A 20,108-nucleotide genomic window follows, 5' to 3' on the forward strand; every position below is an offset into this window, starting at 1 on the left:
GCATAAAGAAAATATGATCCGGCAACATGATAACAGTCATCCAATTGTGAAAGGGCAACAGGAAGAGAAAAGGGTATGACTTCCGTGGACAAGAAGCAACAGGTTCATGTTTCAGCAAGGAATATTCAAGTTAGACACAAGGATGAATTTTCAAACAAGTAGGGCAGTGTAGCTGTCAGACAGATTGCCTGGGGAGGCCACAGAGGTCTCTATTACCAGAGATCTCTAAGAACAGTTAGACAAATTTCTGCCAGGAATGATGAAAGTTGGTAACCTCAGTGGGGTGGGGGGGGAGATGGACAAGGTGACCTCCAGAATTCCCTCCCATCCTGAGCTTTCTGCAAGTGAAAGCAGTCTGTGAGCTGGCAGAAATGTTACTCTGCAGGAGACTTGGAGGGAGTAGGAAGAGGCCTAGGGGCCACACAAGAGAGCCTGAGCCACGGGCATGGGGAAAGCTTTTTGGTGTCCTGTGTAAGAAGAGGAGCAACAAGGAGCAAGATCCAAGCAGATAATGGTGTGCAAGGACTCAGTGCAGAGAGGATGTTTTAAGTAAGGGAAAGTCCACAATTGCTTTTCCTTTTGTATTTAGCAATGACCCCAATCCCATACCAATACATACAGTTATTTTCTGCTCACTAATCATGTTCATGTGTACAAGCATATATTGATCTGTTGTGTCTAATTCCCTGTTTCCAAAGAAAAACATAACTATTTAGTTCAGTAATGCATAGGCCGAGTTTCATGATGAAATCATCTGAGGCACTTATATGCTCACATAAATATAGTTTAACATAAAAATATGTTCCACAAATTTGAAATTTCTGTTTTTCCTAAAAGTAACTTAAAACCTTGCAATCTTGTACATAAATGAAGTAGGCATTTAACTAGGCAATGGGACACATTTAAGGAGCATGAAACGGGAAAAACAGGATAAAAAACCCAAAAAGCCTATTAGTCTTTTTTTCCCAGCGGAGAGAAGTGCAAGTGAGCAGAATAGTGTCATTAATCACGGCAAGTAACTGTTTACCATTATTTCACAACTAATGAGAGGTGTTCATATGATTTTTGTAAGTGTGGAGTTACTTGTTAACCTGACTGAAACGATGTACCTACACCTGCTTGCATCGTTCCAGGTCGCAGAAACGCCCTGTTTGCCTTCCAGTTTTCCCCTTCAACCCCTCCAGGTCTGCCCTCCAACGCGCTCCCCCCTCTCCAGCCGCCCAGGGCGCTCTTGCGCCTGGGCTGCCCCCGCGCTTTTCTAGCCCAGCCCCACTGCAGCTGTCCTACGTTATCAAGCGGAGACCACGTAAATAATTGATATCGAAATACCCGCACGCTACAGACGGGAAACACCCCGTTACACGCTCCCCTCGGCGTTTCCCCTCCTTTCCGCTGCCGCCCGGCACCTGGCTCGGGCCGCGGGGGCCGCCGCTGCCGGAGGCAGCCGGCGCGGCGCAGGGCGGCCGCGGGGCGGCGCGGAGCCCCGCGCGGGGCCGCCGCTCCCCGCCCCGCCGTCCCGCCCCCGCGGGGGGGGAGCCGGGCCGGGCCGCCGGCGCGGCGGGAGCAGGTGCGGCCGCCCGGCGCGGCGGAGGCGGAGCGGGAGGCGGCGGCGGGGCCGGGCTTGCAGGTGGGGGCTGCCGGGAGGCGCGCACGCACGGGCGGGGGGAGAGGGGCCGTCCAGCTCCCCGCCCCTCCGCGGTACGTGCGGCCGGCGGCGGCGGGGCGAGCGCGGCTGCCGCAGGAGGCACACGGCGGCGGCGGCGGCGGCGGGGCCCCGCTCTGGCTCCGGCGCTGCCCGCAGCCCGGGCCGCGGAGGGGCCGGCGGGGGTGCCCCCGCTGGCGGAGCCAGATGTGTGCGGCGGGGGGCTGCCAGGGGCCGTCGGGGGGGTGCCGCGGGCTGCCGCCGCCAGCGCTGCTGCTGCTGCTGCTGCTGCCGCCGCCGCCGCCGTATCCGGGAGGGGACCCTTAGCTGGGCTTGAAGCTGGGAAACCGCATCGGGAGCTGCTATTTTCTTCTCCTCCTTTCTTTGCCTTTCCTCTGCTCTCTCCTCCTCCTCCTCACCAAAAGCGGGAGAGGAGGCGTGTTCGTAGAGCCTTGCTGCACCGGTTCTGCTCGGTTTGTTGTTGCAGGGTTTGCTTTGTAGGGTGGTTTTTTTTTTCCTTTTTCTTTTTTTCCCTCCCCCTCCCTCTCCTTTGGCCCATTGCATACTCGGATCCGGCTGGATCCTTCCTTTTATTTTCGGCGGTGCCTCTCGGAGGGGGGAAGGGTGAGCTGGGATGAGTGCAGCTTGACGCACAGGCAAGGCGAGGTGGCGGGGGGGGGCACTACGGGCAGCTGCAGCGCTTTGTGGTCGCAGGGTGCGGGGGAGCGAGCGAGTGAGTGAGGGGCTTGCTCGGTGCCTCCCCCTTTCCTCGCCGCTCTGCTTCCCTCCCCCATCCTCCTCCCGCCGGGTCCGGCTGGCAGCCGCGCACCGGCAGCCTGCGTGCAATATCGCGTTGCAAGGTGTGTTGTGTGAGAGTGTGTGTGCGTGCGTGGAGAGGGGGAGCGGGAGACGGGGAAAGGCTGCCCTCCGGTTTGAATCGCGCCAAGAGCCGCGGCCACCAGTAGCCGGAGGCGCCCCCTCGCCGGCCGCCAGCGCCCGCCTCCCTCCTTCCCTCCCTCCCTCCCTCCCTCCCTATGTGAGGCTCCCCGGCGGGCTGCATGGCGATAGACCGGCGACGCGAGGCGGGCGGCGGGGGCCGGCCGCCGCCGCCGGAGGAGAACGGCGCGGTGCTGGCGGGCGCCGCCGCCCCCCCGGGGCCGCCCCCCGCCGCCGCCGCCGCCGAGATCCAGGCGCTGCCGCCGGCCGCCGCCGCCTGCAGCCCGCTGCTCCTCGACTACGACGGCTCGGTGCTGCCCTTCCTCGGGGGCCTGGGCGGCGGGTACCAGCGCACCCTGGTGCTGCTCACCTGGATCCCGGCCCTCTTCATCGGCTTCAGCAAGTTCTCGGACTCCTTCCTCCTGGACCAGCCGGACTTCTGGTGCCGGGAGGCGGACGGGCAGGGCAACTGGAGCGGCTACCTAGCGCCGGGCCCCGCCAACCGCAGCGGCAACGGCAGCCTCTTCCCCGCGCCGGTGCTGCCCACGCCCGCGGGGGGCAACGCCAGCGAGTGCGAGTGCCACGAGTGGCACTACCGTATCAGAGCCGGCCTCGTGCAAAACGTCGTCAGCAAGGTGAGGAAAGCATCCTTTTTTTGCCCCCTGCCGTCCAGTCCTCACGCCCTCCCTAGTACCGCAGCCCCCTTGGGGGCCTGCTGTGCCCAGGCAGAGGGGAGTGAGGCACCCCGGCACAGATGGGGTCCATCTGTGCACGCTGCGGCCTGACAGCGATACGGGGTCGGTCATGGCCCCGGGAGTTGCCTGGAGTATATCCCGCTTTCCTCCTTTTTGTCATACGAGGCCTCCTTGGGGTTTGTACCTGGGTGCTGGTCAGGGTGCTGAGCTGCAAAGTTGTGTCCCGAAAACAGATCCTTGGTGGCTTTTCATGATCCCAGTGATGGCAGCTGTCACAGTGGCTCTGGAGCACGGGTGTCTCTTTGGTAGCCCCCTGGGCACATGTCCTGTGGACAAACGCTGAGGGTGCATGCGAGGGTTGTGAGCCGGTAAGAGAAAAGGATCTTGGAGGAAGCTCAGGTTGTTATATTGCTCATCCTTGTATGAGTATGATGAAGCTGCTATACAACTCAAAAATCAGGTTGACTTTCTGGGAAAGCTCACGATTTAAGGAAAAACAGACAAAGTTTTGCTCAATTCTTGTTATTATGTACTTATCCCCTTGATAATGCTTTCAGTAGAGTGATAAAAGAAATGTCTTACACAAGTTGTACTTCAGAGGCAGAAAGTACACGCTGCTCTGCTTTGCATTTCATAATGTAAGGCTAAGGTGGAAAATTTCTGGTGAAGAAGGCTGTGCTGCTTTCTGCTGTTATTTGCTGTATTTGCTTGAGTAGCGCATGCAAAAGAATGCTTTGTCTTTTCACCTGAGAGGTTTTGGTGCTCCCTGCCAGCAGCCATGTGAAAGCCATGCCTACCGTGTATGGGCCTCATCCATATTAACCAGCAACTGTAGCTCCTGGAAATGTAAAATGAAACTGTTACACCATGAAAGTTGTTTCCTTAATCTCAAACCCCCCAAGCTCAGCAAAAATTAGTTCCTGCATGGGAACAGTGTTTTGGATTAAGTGTGCTTATCTAGTTGGGAAAAAGAAATGCAGCAATAATCTGATGACTAGCATGATTGTGCTTTGGTCAACCAGCACGCATTCACATGCATAATTACTGAAAATTATTTAAGTTTCTCTTTGTGTCCCTTGAAAGCATGTGCACCGGTGGAAAAAAATAAGTAAAGGAAATCCTCCAAAAATATCAGTCCAGAATGGATTTAAAAGCCCTGCTTACACCCCTTCCATGAGAAAAATGCAGGCACATGGTGAACTTCTAATGGTTTGTGGTGTAAAAGTGCATAATGGGATTTGACATTTAAGAGAGGCAGATTGTCTTCTGTTTATAGCTGGAGACAGCTATTCTTATGTTTTAGGGCTTAACACTGATGATGCAGGCAGGAGAAAATGGTCTTCAAATATTTCTTTTTAGTGTAAACTGTAAAAATTTTTTTGAAATGTTGAAAATCTTTTGAAGGTCATCACCAAGTTAGCCATAAAAGGTCGAGATTTAGTTTGCTGTCTTGCATGCTATAGTGTTTTTTTTTTTTTTTAATTAAAAAAGTATTCCTTGGAAGAACTTGCAGTAAAGGGCAGATCAATTTTAATGGATATATAAACAGCTGTGGTCCCTGCTGTCTTGTTTTGTATTAGAAAAGAATAATAATCATCCTTTGAGAGACTGGTTTCTTTTTTTTTTTCAGTGTAGAGTTTTTATTTTTTGTATATGTTTGCTTCCAAAAACTTGGCAGCTCTTTCTCTTTGATTTGTAATCCCATATAATTATAATTAGGTTGTTTTCTCAGGGTCAGGATTTCTCCTTAGTTTGTTTTTGTGTTTGGTTATGGGGTTTTTTTTGGGGTGGGTGTGCTGTCTGTTTTTATCCTGATGAAGAAATAGAGGAAAAACCCAAACAGAACATCAATCTAGCTTGGTTCAGTCTTCCACTTCAAATATTGCAGGAGCAGTTCGCATAACTGCTAACTCTTCTTACATACCTCCCACAGTCCTTTGTGAAAAAGAGCTGTACTGATGAATTCAGAAAACTGGATGTTCAGATCTGCCTGAACTCCCCTCAGAAATAGATTTGTTTCTGTAATGTATTATGCAATGTTCTCATCTTTCTAAATAGAATTTTATTAAATCTTAGTCTAATATATACTCATCTGTGTAGTAGCCAGGGGTTATACTGAAATATCATAAAGAGAGCCAAAAGTATGTTAATAAAAAATGCACTTTTATTTGGCCAGTAAATACACTTGTTCTCATCTTCAGTGGTTCAAGCTAATCACTGATGAATGTTCTGTTGCTTTTTTTTTTCCTTTTTGTCTTCAAAAACAATAAAAACAATTCTCATTATTTAGTGCAACGCTTATTTCCTGGTCTGTTTTGTTGATGTATGTGTGCATGAAACGTTGCTACCTTCTGTTCCTCAGGAGTAGGTAGCTGTCCATAAACTATGATGATTTTCATTGTCTCTGTAGCCTCTCTCCTAATGCCAACCTTCGTCAGATGTTGCCTTTTTGTCCCTGTTTTTTTCAGCTCTCTCTCCCCTGGTGCCTTTTTCTTCTAGCCTGTGTCATGCTTGGGATTCACAGAGTTGAGGTCTTGCCGTTTCTAGCCCTGCTCTGTGGTTTGTTTAGCCCTGCTTCTCCTTGAGTCTTTACTGGAGCCAAAGGCGGCCTTGCACGTTTCTTGAAGAGCAGCATTGCCATGCTGAGCTCTGCCATTACCCGGATCCCCCTGAAAGAGTCCTTGGGAATGTTGCTTTTTATAGTGCTGCCAGTCATTAGAACTGGAAATGGTAATAAAGGACATACTGCTTATTATTTAAGACTCTTGAAACACATACAGTGAAGAGGTCAGATGCATAATTTAACCACAGGAATTCCAGTGGCCATATTAAATCACAGATCTGAGCTAATGTCCTGACTTCATACATAAATCTTGGACCTCAGCTTGGTTCAAATTTAAATATCTTCCTCTGCAGCAATTCACTTTTGCACTGCTAAATGTTTCTTTCAGGATTCACTATGAACACCGAGTGCGTATCATTTGTGCGCTGTGTATCCTAAACTACTCTTCAGGCAAAAGGCTGGTGATAGATGCACCGCATCAAGAGCAGGTTTTATCTCACCTGTCCAAAGGAAGGATGCTGAGAAATACTCTCATTTTTGCAAAGGGGAAACCAAAGGTCTCATTTTGCCCACTTGCTAAGTGATAGTTCAGGTAAATTCTTAGCATTAGCGCAAAATGCAGCAAAATCACAACTAAAATTAAATGGCTGTGAAACCGAGCAAGAGGTTGCAGTGTGTATTCAGCAGAGACTTTTGAAACTCTCTTGCTGACCTCTTTCATGCCTGGATCTTCTAACCCTCTGCAAAGTCATCTGTAATCTTGGGGCAAAGTTTCCACAGAAGCTCTTAGCTACAGGATTGATGATTGCTATTATATTCCTTTACTAGGATGACCTGTCCACTGCATTCAATTGCTTTATGTGGTGGGGTTGTTTGATATTCTGCATGCTAATTTGTCTAATGGACACCAAAAGCTGATGACGGGCAACAACTGAGACTTGATTGAAGTGTAGCAAACGATGGCACAGCATCCCGCTGTGTGAGTTTCCAGTCTTTGAGATCATCCCCCCTCCTGAGGGTGGGGTAGTTGAAGGCTGCTTTTTAATTGCGCAGAACAATTATGTAATAATATTTCATGTTTAGCCACAAGGGAATCCCTGTTGTGGCTGCTTTGCTGCTCCAGATGCCTTATTTTGCTGCAGTGCTGTTCCTCTTGGCTCTTAACTTCCCACTTGATTTGGATTGAGTCATCTTCTTTCCCGAGTAACGTGCCATGATTTTACCTATTTGCCACTGGTTCGGTCTTTCTCGTTCCAATCTGGCTTAGCCTGTAGCAACCTGTCCCCTCCAGTAAAGAGGAGCTTAATTTGGAAGAAAAACCCAGGTAGGGCTGCTGGGCAATGAGAATGGGGCCGTTCTGCTGTGCGGTGAAGCTGTATCGGTTCAAGCTGTGATGTGATGCACTTTGCCCCTGGTGATACCTGTGCCCTACCAGCCTCCGTTTCCTCTCTTTTAAGACAATTTTGGCATTTTTCTGGCCGTATCTTAAGCTGATTCAGCTTGCTAACCTGGCAGAAAACTTTGTTTTTAAATACTTTTTTTTTTTTCCCAGGGGAGTTTTTTGATTGGATTAATGAGGTGAAATGGCTCTGTGCAGTGATATCTGCCCTAGACTGTGGTTTTGTCTCATGGGATTATTGCAGGTACCTGCAGGTAACCATAAACATTACAACAAACAAATCCCTGCCTGATGCAGGGGTGACAAATTCTGCACTGCTTGCAGGGTGGTGTTTCTTGGGATAGAGGACAGGTGTGCATTTCAATATCCGAGAGTGCTTTCAGAGCACAGTTGTTAATTATTTCAAAGGGATCACTCTGACAAAGTAATTCCTAAGCTAACAGCCATGCTACCCTTCCCAGGCCTAAATGGGAGCATTTTTTAAAATCCTTTCTATGTATCCTGTAGTTGGCTGGTCTCTGAGAAAAGAGTCCAAAAATGCAGATATGATATACTGATCCTTTTCTTCTTTCCTGCAACTGCTAGGATTTGCCTTGTCCATGTTAATTCCTGGCTGATTAGCTTCTACTTAGTCCCAATTCTATTAAAACCCTGAGTTATTGTGCCCAGTGCAGTACTTTGGTCAGAAGTGGCAAGATCAAAGCTAGTATATCACACATGCCCTACTACTACTAATTTTATGGAGAGAGATGCCAAACTTTGTGTCTTTGCTCTGGAGGTTATCTGATAGAGTCATTGGTTGCCAGTCTGAATGCTCACAAGCTTCAACATGAGAAATCTGCAAGGAGAGCTGACTTTGTGTCCTGTTCAAGCTCTTCAGGGAGTTGCCATATATCAATTAAACAGTGTTGATGAAGCGTTCTGGTTATCAGGGTGCTAATGCACAGCACCCTGAAACAGTGGTGCAAATTCAGGGATGAGTTTCTAACTGGATAGAGCAAAGTAGATGTCTATTTTAGCAACTGTACCAGCATTTCCAGTTGTTGTAGAGTTGTGCAGAATTATCCTCTGTCTGCCTACAAACAGTAAATTGTTGTATGTTGGTGTTTGAGATAACCAAGTATGATTTCACTGGACTACAAATAGTTGTCTAGTGGGCTTAGCCGTTTTATTTGTTCATTTGAGGAGAATTGTTATAAATGGGGATGAAACATTTTTAAGCCGTTGATCTAGAAAAGAGAGACTGCAGTAAGACCAATACTGACATTAGAATTCAGGCAGTGTTATGAGGGTGGGGTTTTTTTTTTTTTGGTATGGATTTTTTCACTAGAGGGAAAGTACACACAGAGCTTATAATATTTATTATCAACTTTAAGATAAAGTGTCATGGATACAGGAATCTGATTTCAGCCTAACATAAATAAAGTTTGCAGTATTTATAGAACTAATAATAATCCTTCAGAAAGGTAGTTCCAAATTAGAATACTTAAAAGGCACCTTCAGCTTTCCAAAACTTAGTATTGAGTATTTTATCTTCCCCATTATCTGTGTGTACTTGAAACCATGTTGTGTTTTTCTGTATGGATATGGTGTTCGAAAGGCTCTTCTTCCTCTCCTCTTCCCCCCTCCCCCTGACCCTAATAGATCCTGCTTCACACTCATTCGGTTGTAATATACCAACTCTACCTGTGTTGTGGTAGAAATTGCTGAGCTGTAGTGTGTATTTACCAGCTGTTCAGGCAGTTTTAAACCCAGTTTCTTCAGTGGTCTAGCAGTTTTACCTCTTCTTACTCTGACTACAAGAGTGAGATTGTAAAAGATGACCTATTTTTTCTTAAAGTAATTTTCAAGGAGGGGGCACTGGCATTTAGAAAGGCATCTAATTTGGAGGCAGTTTTGATGTTTGTCATGGTAACATCAAGATGAGGATTACGGGCCCGCAAATCATGGATGTGTTCTTTTTAATCTTATTATTAATTATTATTATTATTAATGTAATAGCACCTGGAATAGTTGGAGTCATAGTTTTTCTTAACCTAAAAACTTTTGGGTATAAATGACGCAAGATTTTAAACTAAAGCTTTCCAAATAAATTTTGGACAGCTGTTAAATTTAGAAAACGGTGAAAGGACTCTAACGCTTGTATACCTTGTCTTCTGTTTTCCCTATCAGACCACTTGTTTCTGTGTAGTTTCCTTTCTGCACTATCTGGCATTAGATTATATGGTCTCTGCTTGGAGCTGTTGCTCTTGCTCATTCTCTTTCATATTCCTTCATCCTCTTATTTTTCTGCAGCATCACCTGAGTGATTCTAGCTTATGCATGAGTACCCGTTGAATTAATTAGGCTGAAATCTTGCTGTAAAATAGAGGAATCTGCTTGCTGTAATGATATATAAAATATTAGAGAATCTTATCATAAAGAGAAGCTGCAACTTTGCAGCAGGGCTGAGTTTTCAATTCTTGCATTGGCTTCTCTTGGGCTTTAATTGCAAACTCTTAAACATGTGCTTCGCTCCAAAACCACAATTTTTGCACTTGACTTTTGAAAGGAGGTGACACTCTGGTATTTTTCATATAAAAGGGAGAGGAAGGAATTTGAGGGTCTGTGAGGAGAAAGGAGGTACAAGCCCCTTTCAGGACTTCTAGTTGAGGTTGTGACAGAGCTATTAAGCAAGAAATAGTTTCAGCGTTGAGCAGCACTGGCCCTCACCCTGTCAGGTAGAGATGATTAATATGTGCGTTCAGTAGCTCCAACTGATCCAGGTCACGTCATATGTATTGGGAATATAGCGCATATACTCCATCATGGCTGGAGATGCATTAGCACTGCTGTGCGTGGTCAGGTTGGCTGACGGTGATGCTTATGTCTCCTGCAGCCAGTGAATTCAGGACTGAAACTTCTGCCTGTAAAATGATACAAAGTAAGAGCAAAAGTGTCCAGAGAGTTAGAGACTGAGTGGGACCCATTCCTGTGGAGAAGGATGGGGCAAAGCATGTACTTCCCTGTCTTACCTTGCTACTGTGGCATGCATCCTTACAGCTTTATCATCTTTCTATATACATTATAATATTGTCCTCGCTGCTGTAGTACCTGCATGCCTTCCTGTACTACATTAAATGACCTAAGTGAATGTCTGTAGTGTCATGACGTTCATTTTTTTTCTCCCTTGTCTTCTCTCCCAGGAGGAAAATTAAATATGCAAATATGCAGTATAGGACTTTTTTTTTTTTTTTTTTTTTGGTCTTCAGTTCACAGCTGAGGGAGAGCCCCAAATGGGCCAATTGTCCTGCTGCGGCACAAGAAGAAAAGATTAAATAAGTACATATATTCTGATGTCTACTTAGATCCACAAGTAATGAAGTCAAGAAAATAAGGAATGTTATTTGTAAGAGCCAGAAAAATATTAATTAGCCTTATCTAGTGGAGTGTGATTTATGGTTACTTTTGCACACTGTTTTCAGAACACAAACTCGTCTGGTTCTCTTGCAAGGTGTTTCAACTTATAACAGTTCTTGAGGAATTCATTTTGTATCAAATACTATCTTTGTGTTGCTCTGCAGCCTTCAGGAATCATCGAATCTCCTCTTATCCTCCAAAGTCCGTAAGCCTTTATACAATGTTGCGATATCAGGTTACAAATGTTAAGGATAGGGACTATAAATCAAGCCGTAAGACCTTTTTTCCCTGCACTATTGCCCAGGGCTTTATAAAACATACTCTGCACGAACAATGTGAATTTGTCAGACCAGTGCTGTCTTTCGATTTGTAGAACAAGTTGAATATTTTCAACAAGTTTCTCCTTTCCCCTTAATATTTATTTAATTCTGAATTAATTCTAGACCCTCTTTTTAATTCCTCCCTCTCCTTTTCTTCCTGCCCGAGTCTGAATAGCTGCAGTCCTCAAATGACACGAAGGCAGGGTCACAGCCATAATAATTACATGCTAAAATTAAGGTGTTTGATCTTTTTATCTGCGGTGGCTTTGAGCAAGTGTTTCACTTGCTCAGAGATTTGCTTTCACTTCTTGTCTCCTCTCCTCTCCATTTCAGTTTTTTGCCATGTTTCACATTTTCAAGGTTTTTCCCTCAGTTCTTAAGAAAGCCAAGTAAGAGAGTAAATTAGACTCCTGCTGTGTCAACCCTTTCAAGGCTATATAGGCGTAGTACGTTTTACACAAGCGTTGTTTTGGCAGCCTGAAAAATGTCAGTGTTCAAGGTATTAACTTAGTTTTGATAACCAGATGACAGCGAATGTTAATATTTAACTAAAATGTTGGTGTTTTAAATATGGTTTCCATTTCCAGTGCTTAGACCTTAGGCCAATCTGAAAACTGGTTCAACTTCTTGTTTTGTTTGATGGCAAAGGCAGTCCCACCAGCAAGTAACTTATTCAGAATAAATGCCGGCATCTGTTGCAAACTGAGGGATGGCCACTGAAAACCTTTTCCAGTGCGAGTCTGTCAGTTCCTGTTGGTAGGTGGTGTTGCCTCTGGTCTTTACATCAGAATATGGATAAAGAAGATACCCATACATATTTTACACCCCATGCATATAATTATAGCATGGAGGTGTAAAAAAGGGAGAGGTGGAAAAATCCTGACCCTGCTCTCTGGAAAGCTATGAATATAGCATTCGTGAAAGTTACCTGCAAAGTTTTTTTTTTTTTTTTTTTTTTTTCAAATCTCTCAAGACTTTGATATGAGATGACATTATGGAGTTGGAAAAGGTGAAGCAGATCGCCTCAGCTGAGAAACAAGTTAGTTGCCTAATCTGGGGAGGGCGAAGGCTGGAGAAGATCAAAATGTCTTAGAATAAAGAGAGCTCCTGCCGTTGAAAATAAAGGAAGAAGTGATGGAGAAGTGGGCTTTACATGGATTCTATTAAAATTGATTTAATCATATTGAGTATTCAGAAGAGTGTCATATGATTAACAAATCATATTTTAATTGTTAATGTATTACTGATGATTATTTATTTAATAAACTTCCTTCTTCCCTGCCCCATTGGGAAAAAGACACAGACACAGACCTGTGATGAGAGTGAGACTGGGAACAGAAGAGCTAATTGCTCCTGATGAAAATGTGAAATTGAAGCATAGATGAAGCTTTACCAGTTTTGTGATGATTTAGATGGCATCTTGTCATTTTGAAATTCTGCTGACATGTTTGGTGGATTGCTTGGAGGAGTTTTTTGCCTGTGGCATAGACTGAGGGATAATTAATAAAGACTATTCAATTAGAAAAAACTTTTCCAGGTTATCTTACTGGCTGTGAAACAAAGGCTTTTTGTGTTTTGTATCTTGCGAATTTGTGAGGTTTTGGGCTTGTGTTTTGGTTGCCTTGTTGCTTGAGCGGTCTGTTATGTGACTTACTCAGCTGTCCTGGTGCAGTCATTTGTTCCCTGTGCACTGAACCAGGCGACTGAAGTAGTCTGGGCTTAAAAACAAAACAAAACAAATCCTCCCCTAGTTGCAACAGCCTACAGGATGGGGCAGGAAGAGAGGGGTGAATCTCATACTACTAGTCACCAAGACAAGGTTCATCAACTGCCACAGGCGCGGGTGTTCCTGTTTTGACATCGCGTGGCGTGCCGTTCCTCCTTAATGGCAGAGAGGATTTTAGGGCACTACTACCGTGTGAGGCGAATTGGTATGATCAGATAGAGAAGTATGGTGCAGTGTAATGTGGTCACCAAGTCTAAGAAGAACCACCCCATCGATGAGGGACTCAGCTGCAGCACTTTTCTCTCTCTCCCCACAGTGGGGGAGGAAGGATTGCAGAGGAGCTGGGGCTGAGAGGTGTGAGATACGGCACTAGGTGCGCAGACGTGAGCGGCCTGACTCTGCCAGCAGGGACGACGCTGCTTCGGTGTGCACGGGGCCGCGACACAGACAGAAGAGGCTCTGGTAGCAGGTCTGCTCCGAGTGCCCCCTTTGCTGACGCTGGGGGGTGAACGGGGCTGCCCACGTGCTGTGTGCGAGAGGAGAGCGTCACCCCGCGGGGGTGCAGCAGAGACAGCCGATGTACTGCAAAAGGATTAACGTACAAGGAACGGGTCTCGGCCTCTGCAGCTGCGCGTGGCGCAACGTAACCTGGGCCGTAGGTTTCCCATCCTCATGACTGCGCTGAAGTTTGGAAAGTTGAGGTGGAAGTGCTGCTTGTATATCTTGATGTGCACGTAGTGATGTGTGACGGCATTGAGCCGATGTTATATTTCTAAGATTGAAGTACCAGGCCTAAAAAAAGTACACTTCAAAAATTAATGTCGAAATTTCACAGCCAAGCCATGCATATCTGAAAATGTGGTTATGCAGGATGTATTTTGGCAAATTCAGCTCTGTCAGACTTCAGAAACCATTAGGTAAATTGGTAAAGTCCACTGCTGTACAGTCCTGTACTGTTTTGCAAGGATGTAAACTGTTTTCGTAGGTACATAAAATTGCTTTCACACAACACTGCCTGTTCTAATTATATCTTTCTTGGAAGACTACTAGGCACATGTCTCATGTGCGCGCTTTCCTTCTCTCTCTCTCTCTCTCTCTCTCTCTCTCTCTTCCCTCTGCCCCATTTTCCCACCTTTTCTGATTTCCTCAAACCGTTGGCTTTGTGGCGGTAGTCAAATGTAGGATTTTTTTTTCTTTTTTTTCTTTTTTCTCCCCTCTTCACCCCCTCCTTACCCACTTAAATTATACATGGCCTAGGCAGTTATATCTAGAGCTAAAGCTACCACACATTTTTCATTAATAAGACTCTGTATTCACTGTCCATGAGTAACTTTCTTTGGCTGCAACTTTCTCTGCCAGGTGTCTGCCTTGGTCTGAAATGGTTAACCGGTTTTGAAGAATGAAATGTGGGGAAAATGTTATTCCTACTTAAAAAAAAATCAACTAGACAAGATACTAAATAAAACAAACCCTCATATCTATTTAGTTTGTAAGCTCCAATGTACGGGAATAAGGACCCCAAATGTGTTGGGGACAAGGAGGAGACAGAGATTGAACAAGAGGTAATACTGTGATACCAGCAATATCTCTCTTGCTACCTTATTACAAATTCTTGCAAAGTTGGGCAATTGTAAACCTCTCAAAATAATAGTCTGTACTTTCTTAGTAGAAACTTGTTTAGTAGAAAGATTTAGCTGTATATCTTTAACAAATCCAGAATACTCAGGCTTTGGTTAGAGATCTTCAACCAAAGCATCCACATATGAAAAAGTTGAAGTTAGTTAGTTGTGTTCAGTACTTTAGGGTCTGATATCATAACAAAAGGAAGGAGCTTAAAAGTCGTGTTTACTGGGCCTTGGGTTACAGCATTCCAATCTAAGGGGTGCAGATTTCCTTGGCTGTTTGAAGGAAACAAACAAAAAATTTCAACAGCTTTTTTTTTTTTTTTATTGACCTTTGTGTTGCTCAGGTAAATACAGTTGTGTCTGATAACAATGGAAAGCGTGTAGATGGATTTCCTCCTTCCATCGGTAGGAAAGATATCTTTTGGTAGGTGAGAGAGTCTCGATATGACTGGTCAAAGGAACAGGAATTTATTCATTTTTGCACCTTCTTCTGAAGTTTCCCAGATTTTATTTTGTTGTTACAACCACAGAGTTGTTTGTATTGGTGGTCAAAAATGCCAGATGTTCTCAAGAACAATTTATTAATACCTAAAATATATTTCGGACTGGAAGGAGCTTTGCCTAGCTGTGTTCTCAAAGGAGAGGCAGCACTGCTCTGAACCCTGAAGCTTAAAACATCAGATTTGCTACTTTAAATGCCCTATTGTTGTCATTGCTGAGTAGATGATACAGTGACATCTGAGCTGTGCAGTTATATGGCAGGGAGGAATGCTATTAAAATTGTGCCAGGACTTCCTCAACTGTTCTTCAGAAATATGTGTCAGTAAAACCACCAAAACTTTAAATGTTACAGTTGGGCTGGTGTGTCCCTTTGCGAGGCTTCTCCTACGCTCTCTTTAGTAGTGCTTAATTGCACACTTATTTTCTAAAATCTGAGCATTATTATATGAAGCACCATTTTCTGGAGCTTGTACCTTTTCTATAATCTTAAAAATACAGTCAGATTGTCATCTTTGTTGATTGGGGATTGAGAAAGGAAGGAGAGAAGTATTTTCCTGGAGCAGACTGGAGGGAAGTCTTGTTACAGTGGTCTCCAGGAGCTGTAACTACTTGAATGGTTTAGTCCTGAGAAAAGGCACTGGTGGCAGATGTATTATGGTAGAAGAATGGACTTTTTTGCAGTGGTGGTGGTAGTGCTTAGTCTGCTAACTTGGAGCTCTTCCTCTAGCACTAAGTACCTGGTTTCAGGCTTGCTTTTCATTATATACAGTATATGAGAAACATGATTTTTGTTTTTTTAATACAGTTTGTTTAAAAAACAAACAAACCAACCCTCTTGTGGTTCGTATTTTTCTAGGAGAATCTGGAGGCATTATAAATCTAAACTCACACTACGTCAGGTATTTATATAGAAATGGCGAGAAAAGTTATGTTTTAGTACTGTCCAGCGAAAATTGACAGGGTCTGGCTATGAAATGATGAAGCAGGAAGGAGATGAACATAGTAATGAGAGACCCAATATATGTGGACCTGAGTGACAACTGATAGATTCTTGTTTCCATTTATTATTGTTGAAATCACCGTCTGATGCACACAAGAGCTCCTGGCTTTTCTCTGAGAGTGGTTTGGGGGCTGCTGGGGTAAGCTGTGGAATATGTGATGTTCAGATGCCTGGGACTCCAGAAGCGGGGCTTTAACTCTAAGGACTGAGAGGCTATTTGCAGCGTGTGGGGCATGTTATGTGCCTCAAAACGAAGTTCGTGAAGCCCAGCACAGGAAGCGAGAAGCTGTCTTGCTGGAGAAGGGCTGAGGTCACAGTTCATGCTTGGCGTAGGTCTTCCAGGGCAGTGAGGCGGCTGATCCTCTTGCCTTCTTGCGCCGAAACTGATGCGTGGAGCAGTTAAAGCAGAGACGCCATCCATCTACAAATTGTTTGGGGAAGGGTCTGCTCTTTTTTGGCAGCAGTCTGGACGCCAATCACCTTAAATTGGCTGCGAGCCCACAAGCTGCACTCGCAGAACTCCTCCCATGGGCTCTTGTGCCGGGCTCTGGGCACGTGTTGGACAGGAGTACCCTCCCTCCTGTCTCTTTGCTCTTCTTACAGCACATGGGTCGTCCTTGCACCTTTTTCCATGCAGTCAAGATGAAGACAGGGCAAACCAAATCCTTGGTAGGCATCTTGTTACGATCTTCTTGCAAGGGCTCTTTAGTTTGTTCAGGCGCCACGGTGTTATGGCTCCTATAGGAGGAAGTAAAGACCAATTTCAAGGCAGGAGCCCTTAATTAAAAGGACTTGTGTTTACAATAACAGTCATGCAGCAAATTTTACGTTGGTACTTTAATGAACCTTTCCTTAACTTCAGTGTGAATCCTGGCTCACTGGAGCCTTATCCAGGTTTCCGCTGCTGGTGCAAAAGTTACAGAATGGTTATTTTTTAGACGCATTAACTTTTACCAGATGTCTTCCAAAACATCCCATGTTTCAGAGTCCTCCATCTTGACTTCTAGTTTGAAGCATAGTGACTCACAGCATGGGTGGTGACTCATTGAGATCAATTAAACATTAAGATCCTTAAGGTGTGACTCCCTAAGCTTTGATGAAAATTGCTGTCACAACATGAAAAAAAAAACCACTTGCAATGTATTGCACAGGTGGAAAAATCTGCACATTGCTGCAGTGCTATCAAAAATGCTTTATTTGTTTGTTTTAAAGGTTCCCTCTCCACTATCTCCACAGATATTTTGCATCTCCACTACAAAACTATCATGTTTGGTAGATAATTATTGTTTTAGACATAAAAATTCAGTACTATTGCTCAGCCTGTTACTTTGTCAAATCTCTTGTATTAGAGATTGGGAGGGAGGACACAGAAAGAAAACCCAGGGAGCGTTGTAAACTTACTTAGCAGCCCCCTTTCTTCCGGCTGGGAGTTGTGTTAGCTGCCAAACAGGGCATCTGGGGGGTCTTGCCAGAGGAGTGAGAGGGTTTAATGGTCTGGCCTGCATGTAACATTAATCTTTACCTTCTGTAAGAGACAGTAGGGGACTACTGACTAGTCTCTGGCCAAAACAGTCTCCTAGTGCAGATTTATTGGGAGTGCCACTTGAGTTGTTGGCAGCACCGCCTGTCCCAGCATTTTGTTCTGCAAATACACGGACACCTGTGATTTCTTCCTTCACGGAGTAAACCCGAGTGCTGTATTTGCAGGATGAAGCCCTTAGGGTTTACAGCAGGAGCTGCCATGGCTCTAGCCACACCCGTGACACGAGGGCATGCGTCAAATGTTTTCTGCTCTGCAGAGCAGAGGTGTACGTACGTAAGTGGAAAGACGGCATCGATGTTATATAACGCTTCCTACTTGACAACCTTCTATTTCCAGCTGTTCTAAACTGAGCCTGAAACCCTCCATTTTTGGATTTTGATGGGTCAGGGTAGGGAGGGAGGAGCACAGGTTCCTGGCAAAATCCTTATACTTACAGTGTGATAAAGGCGTGCTCATTTGTTTGTTCTGTTGCTGTGTCAAAGACTGATGGACAGAATCTACTACTTAATAAATACTTTTTTTTCTTATTAATGCAATCTTTATCTGAGTGTGCTATTGAATATGCATCCATTTTTCTTTTGTGCCCTCTCTGTGCTCTCCTTTCTCTTTTCAAGTCAAATGCCTGGTGGAACCCACACAAATTCTGCCTGAATTGACTTTCATTGTCTTGTATAACAAATTCCATGTTTATTTTGGATAACTTCTTTACAGTGATCTATCTCTGGTTTGTAACAGCTGACAGAGAAGAAATTGAGGTATGCTTGACCTCTTATTACTGAGGAAGTAGTTTTAGATTGTGGCAGATTCACAGAAAGTTCCTGTTTTTAAAAAAAAAAAAAAAAACACTAGTGAAATATTTCACCTTTTCCCCAGTTACAAACTCTGACAAATTTTTTTTGGAGTAACAGATTCAGTGGAGCTCAGGCGCTCCCTGCACCTATCAGCACCCATGTTACACTTCCCTTGTGAACTTAGGAAATCAACAGTGTTTTGAATAGACTTGCGTTGGATTGCTGAGGCAGGGTTCAACCAAAGGCAGGAAATAGCCAGATAAAGGGTTCGGAAAGAGATATCTGTTCTTTATTATCACAACAGCTGAAGATTTGGTCCATAGCTTTAAAAAAAATAAAAAAGTGATTTACAGATGACTTATCAAAAGGAATGGGTGCGTTTCAGGCACTATTGAAGGACCTGCTGATAGATTAACTCTTCTCCCCCTCCTCCCCCTTAAACTCTAGCTGTATGTGTCAGTGTGCCAAAGTGGCCAGTTTTGTTTGACATCTGTTGTCTTGGCCTGAAATTTCACAAGAGCTCTTAATGAGATTTTGGCTCCCCCGACCATGAACCTTTACCTACATGTAATTTGGTACTAAACATTCTCTCTCTGGGGTTTATATAAGGGCCAGATATCTTTGACTAGCAATAGTATGCTGTGAAGATGAAAAGGCACCAGGATATCAGCTTTTTTTTTTTCTTTTTTGCACTTGGATGACATTACTTTTCCTCTGACAGCAATAAAATAAAAACAAATATCTTGTAGATATGACCTTTAAAAAGCTTTCTTATGTAATTGTGACTATTTTTAATAACTTGACTTAGACTCCACAGTCAAAAAATATTTCTCATTTTTAAGCATAGTATACACCTTCTGGGCTGTGAAAATAAGCCCTGAACAATTACGTCTGAAAGTCTTTCTGGAGCTCAGATGTATCTACTGCCTTTTTTGTCCATGGCTTATCTGGACAGATATCTTCTTTGCAAGCTGGAGATTAGTTCTCTATTTGCAAATATTAGGAATTGCATTTCCCCTACTTTCTACATAAAATACTTGTTAGGTGTCAACATCTTTGGAGAGCAGTATTCACTGCCTTGCTGAGCTGGTTGCTGTAAATAGTTCATAGGTATTTGGTGAAAAAAGTATCCATGCGTGCTATTTGCTTCCAGTTTCCTAGTGCTTTCAATACGGAGCTTGCAGAATGGCTTATAGGATCAGATGTGCATCTCCCAACTTCTGCAAGTCAGTACTTGTAGAATCCTAGTTAAAATACTTTTAACCAAAACAAAAAACCTGAACTTGAATGTCTGCAGAAAGTTGGCACAAGTTTTTTCGGCCAAAAGAGTGCTATACTTCTTGATGAGATGGATATGCTAGGGAGACTATCTTCTGTGACGTTGGAGCTAGAAGGATGAGTCAGATCTAGCCTTATTTGTGAAAGGGATGTATTTTATGAAATCACCTGAAATGCCAGTGCACCTAATTGCACTCTTTTTGTAGGAAGATTTGTTTTGAAGTTGCATTTGACTTTTGAAAAAATAAATTGCATATTTTTACTCTTTGGCCATGAAACTACAGCCTAGTGCTATCCAGAGGACCACTGCCGTTGCGTTACGTATAGATAACCACTTACACTTCAGAATTTCAGTTTGGGAATCTCTGACTCTCTAAAGTTAGCTGTGCTCATTTTTCATGAAATGTGTATGGCTCCCATTACTATCGCTATTTGAACACTTCACAAACCACGAACAAATGTATCTTCCTACGTTTATTCAGCGGTAGGATAATACTATCCACACTCTACACATAAGAGAGATTAAGTTATGTGTCTGAAGGCAATGAGAACGCCTGAGCCAAAGCCAGAAATTCGGCTTGGCTCTCCTGAGGCCTGGTCGAATGCGTGAGAGGAAGATGTTGTAGAGTTTAAGGAAACCTTAACAGAAACTTCGTTGTCCCTGTCTATATCACAGGAACGTAGCAGTGC

General features: G+C 44.4%; 1 protein-coding gene across 2 annotated transcripts in view; it reads left to right on the forward strand.

Annotated features, from left to right (window-relative positions):
- Positions 1–2,555: 2,555 nt before the first annotated feature.
- SLC22A23 (solute carrier family 22 member 23) overlaps positions 2,556–20,108 on the forward strand; it is a 123,409-nt gene continuing 105,856 nt past the window's right edge. For both annotated transcript variants that reach the window (XM_009678031.2, XM_009678032.2), the window contains exon 1: positions 2,556–3,213. In XM_009678031.2, coding sequence (XP_009676326.2) covers positions 2,701–3,213 — 513 coding nt within the window. In that variant the 5' untranslated portion in view covers positions 2,556–2,700. The remainder of the gene's footprint in view (positions 3,214–20,108) is intronic.

Source organism: Struthio camelus, chromosome 2 (genome assembly GCF_040807025.1).
Source record: "Struthio camelus isolate bStrCam1 chromosome 2, bStrCam1.hap1, whole genome shotgun sequence".
Taxonomy (NCBI): Eukaryota; Metazoa; Chordata; class Aves; order Struthioniformes; family Struthionidae; genus Struthio; species Struthio camelus.